This window comes from Notothenia coriiceps, unplaced genomic scaffold (assembly GCF_000735185.1).
Source record: "Notothenia coriiceps isolate Sejong01 unplaced genomic scaffold, NC01 NC01_scaffold00035403, whole genome shotgun sequence".
Taxonomy (NCBI): domain Eukaryota; kingdom Metazoa; phylum Chordata; class Actinopteri; order Perciformes; family Nototheniidae; genus Notothenia; species Notothenia coriiceps.
Window position 1 is genome coordinate 1 of NW_011368104.1, and position 4341 is coordinate 4341.

General features: G+C 40.7%; 1 protein-coding gene across 3 annotated transcripts; it reads right to left on the reverse strand.

Moving 5' to 3' along the window:
* Window positions 1-430: 430 nt before the first annotated feature.
* Window positions 431-3729, reverse strand: tspo (translocator protein). Of its 3 annotated transcripts, none has more exons than XM_010791310.1 (4): window positions 3707-3729; window positions 1566-1741; window positions 795-933; window positions 431-716 (listed from the first exon to the last, which is right to left on the reverse strand). In XM_010791310.1, the coding sequence occupies exons 2-4, from the start codon at window positions 1736-1738 to the stop codon at window positions 543-545; spliced, it is 486 nt and encodes a 161-aa protein (XP_010789612.1). In that variant the 5' UTR covers window positions 1739-1741; window positions 3707-3729; the 3' UTR covers window positions 431-542. The 3 variants fall into 3 exon arrangements, with proteins under 3 accessions (XP_010789612.1, XP_010789613.1, XP_010789611.1); XM_010791311.1 differs by lacking the exon at window positions 3707-3729 and adding an exon at window positions 3090-3156; XM_010791309.1 differs by lacking the exon at window positions 3707-3729 and adding an exon at window positions 2757-2952.
* Window positions 3730-4341: the final 612 nt, after the last annotated feature.

Sequence of the window (4341 nt, forward strand, 5' to 3'; positions counted from 1 at the left end):
CTCACGCAGCGTCAGAAAATAAAACCCTCTCTCTTTTCCTCCGTACCCAAATCTCTAAAAACGGGGGTACAACGGAGCTGATCCAGATTTACGTCAAATCGGCAATGCAGACCCACAGCATAATCCTTGATAATCCATGATATGGCGTTTCATCACNATCTGGATCAGCTCCGTTGTACCCCCGTTTTTAGAGATTTGGGTACGGAGGAAAAGAGAGAGGGTTTTATTTTCTGACGCTGCGTGAGTTCCCTGACACACCGGGGACACATGTTTATGTATAAAAGTCAAAAAGTGCATTTAGCATGATAGGTCCCCTTTAAAGTCTGGGGAAAGGCTTGGTGCTCAAAACATTACACAGCAGCATTTAAAGCCTCCAAGCTTTAAAAAAAAAAAAAAAAAAACTTGAGTTGTTGAATTTATTCAAGAGTGATGGATTGGATATAAATCTTTATTTTTAATTGAGTTATAGCAGTTACTAAAACACAAAACTCTTAATCATGAATGCATACAAAAGAAAAGCCCTTTTTTCAAACAAAAGAAAGCTACTCTTCCTTCTCCTCTCTGTTGTCCCTCCATATGCGGTAGTTGAGGCAGGTGGCGAGGCAAAGCCAGGCCAGGTACGGGGCCATCAGCAGAGTGGCCGTTCTGCTGATAGGATACCAAGACACCATGGTGGCCCCCACGGTCCCAGTGAGAAGCACAATGTCTAAGAGTGCCTATATGGGCAGAGAGAGGGCCGTTGAGCTGTTATCTCGCAGTGTAAAGAAATAATTACATTTATGTGTGAAACTTACCAATTTCAGCTTATGTGCACCAAAGAAGATGGGAGTCCAGATCCAGTTGAGAGCAAGCTGCAGCCCATAAAGTCCTAGAGGAACCAGCGCTTCCTCAGTGAAACCGCCCAGCTCCTTCCACACCAGGTAGGAGCTATACCTACATAACATGTAAAAACGGTTATTAAAGGTGGGGTATGTAATTTTGGAAAAACCAGCTCGAGTGCGCTAGAATTTGAAAATCTTCCTCTTCCTTCAGACTTCCTTACAGAGCCCCTCCTCCAACACACACGAACGCGCACATGACCAATGAGGGCACGAGATAAGTTTGTGCACAGATGGAAGGCTGACAGGCAGGTAGGCCATCCAGTTATATTAGCCGGGCCGGCTAAAATGATTGGTCGTGCTTTTTACAGCGCCACGACTTCCACAGATGACATTTTTTTATGTATTTATTGTCAAAGCATTTAATATATTCATTGCTATCGCATTCCATGGAATATAACAAAAAGTGTTTCTGAAATAAATTGCATACCCCACCTTTAAGATACAATGTTATTTGATGGTTTTTAAACACAGGAACAGTAGGCGATTGACTCCTTAAACATTGCCAGTATAGACAAGTATGCCCTATGTTAATTAGGTTAGTCACTTTCGAATTCACAGACTACTACTGGAAGACTAGTTTGAAAAGTGGAAAGAGTACAAAGACAGGTTTTGGTGGGAAAGGAGCTTGAAAGACTACAGCTGTGGATCTGAGAGACTGTAGGAGTCTGTCAACGCGATGCTTACCCCATGCCTGTGTACAGACAGGTCCACACTACAGGGAATGCAGCATTTGGTGGCCGCCATGAGGGTTTGTTCAGGGTTGGGTACCAGCTCTTCACCTCTTTGCGTGTAATGAAACCGCCGTAAAGCCCCCCCAGGTGCGGCAGGGCGGTCATCCCAAGCATGGGCAGCCACATGTTCTGTGATAAGAACGGGAAAACATTATGGACACACTGAAAGCACCAAAGAGTTGAGGAGAACTGCAGAGTCAGATAATACAAGTGTTTACGTGATCCATTGTTAATATGAGAGATGTATGCTTTAAACCCTCAAATACCTATATCAGTATCTGCCTCAGTAATCCAAAATTGGTAAAAATAAGGTATTAGGTACCTTTAGGACGATTAAGGTCATTTTTTTGTCAGTTATTACTGCAAGCAGACTTTCTTGAAAAATCCCTGTCCTAAAAAGCATAACGTCCAATGGCATATAAAGATAACAACATGTACAATTGCAGTCATAAACCTAGGTTTATAAGCCGTATACAACAGGTACAGATATGGCAGTTTAGCAAAACTTGACAGAGCTACGTGACTGGCAGTTTACCCAATAAAAAAAGCCTTTTAAGTACATTAATGTGTGTATAAACTCAAATTACCTATCTTCCAGCTTTACTAGCAATGAATTCAGCTCTAAGCTTCTTCAGGTAACTTTAAGCAGATCATCTTCTAATTCTGCCAGTGTTTGCAGCAGTGCAGTGGAATGCATAGCAATTTCAGCATCATCCTTCAAACGCGTTTTTTGTTTGATTCAAAGTCACATGATGTTAACAAATTGTGAATTTTGTTTCGTGTTTCCTGAAGTTTATTTTCATGCTGCCTTAAAGGAAAACGTTGGCTAATTAAGGTGTAAAACTGCAACCATTAACCTAGATTCAATCAAATAGTTAACATGCATGGTTGTTTGGCAACACTTTTCAGAGTCACGAGTCACGACTGAGGTTCAACATGCGACAAAATATCCAAATGTTTCAGAACAACAGCAAGACATGCTAACGTAGGTTTAAAGCAAATCTGTAGTGTTTTCGCTTTGTATTAGTCATAATGTCACAGGACTGATAAGCTCTAGCTAACGTTAGGTCAAATATGCAGTTTAATAAGATTGTAGTGTCATTTACGTCGTCTTGTTTGTAGGTTGATATAACAAGCTACTCACCTCTCACTCAGTTGCCTTCTCCTCAGCACAGCAAAGCTAATGTATTATTTTTATCGGACTAACGTTGACGTATACTATACACTGACAGTGAACACCTCATGCATGCTGCTGTATTGTGATATTAGTTTGTGTAGCAGGCTGGGCTGTGTGTTATCTTATCAGTGGGGTCAGTGCTGCTGACACTCCCCGTGCAAAGACAAACACCGTGACGTCACAGTGTGGTATTGGTCGAGAAGACGAGATAGAGATTGACGGTTTGTGGTGAAGTGTTTCGGTAGCTAAATAATGAAGTTGTAGAAAGTCCCAATAAGGTCACAAAACACACTAGCTTACCGTCCTTCCTCTTCGAGCGGTTACACAATTACAAAAAAATTACAAAACACACACCCAACTGGTCTGGATACCGGGATGGACAGCAAAGATTATGAAAGCGTCGAGATAGTTCTGGGGTGTTCTTTTCATTGGTAGCTTTTTGTTCCACTGTGTACTAAGTTTATCAGAATCAGAAACAGGTTTATTGCCAGGTAGGTTCGCACATACTAGGAATTTGACTTGTCATAGTGCATACATCAAATATAAAAAACAAGAAATCTAATATAAAACAAAAAATCTCAGGTTACTATGGAAAGCTTTAATAAAATATGCCTCTTGCTAGTAACATTTCAAAATATGTTAAAATAGTAAGCAAACCAAACGTACAAACATGTGAGGTCACTAGAATGGTAATTATTCACAAAACTATAGTGGAAAAGGTATCATGAAGTTGACTCAATTAGAATTTCTTAATGTAGGCCTATTCTATAAAGAAAAAATTGACATAACAATTAGAACAAAAAAACTGGACCTATCCTGCTAAAGAAATAGACAAGACTATTTGTATAATTTTAATTATAACAAAAGTTGTGTAAGTGTATTTGTGAAGCTGACCGGTGTGGACACTTATTACTCACGGGCACATGACACAGCCTCAATCTTGCAGTTCACGTGAGCACAGTCACCAGCCACAAGGATCTCACACACCAAACAAAACAGGAAACACAGAGCCTAAATACCAAAACTAATTAACCCAACAAGACACAGGTGAGGGAGGAGACAACACAGGGCACCAGATGAACACAATCAGGCTGATTGTGTTCATCTGGTGCCCTGTGTTGTCTCCTCCCTCACCTGTGTCTTGTTGGGTTAATTAGTTTTGGTATTTAGGCTCTGTGTTTCCTGTTTTGNTAAAGGTGGGGTATGTAATTTATTTCAGAAACACTTTTTGTTATATTCCATGGAATGCTCTTAACATCCCGATAGCAATTAATATATTAAATGCTTTGACAATAAATACATAAAAAAATGTCATCTGTGGAAGTCGTGGCGCTGTAAAAAGCACGACCAATCATTTTAGCCGGCCCGGCTAATATAACTGGATGGCCTACCTGCCTGTCAGCCTTCCATCTGTGCACAAACTTATCTCGTGCCCTCATTGGTCATGTGCGCGTTCGTGTGTGTTGGAGGAGGGGCTCTGTAAGGAAGTCTGAAGGAAGAGGAAGATTTTCAAATTCTAGCGCACTCGAGCTGGTTTTTCCAAAATTACATA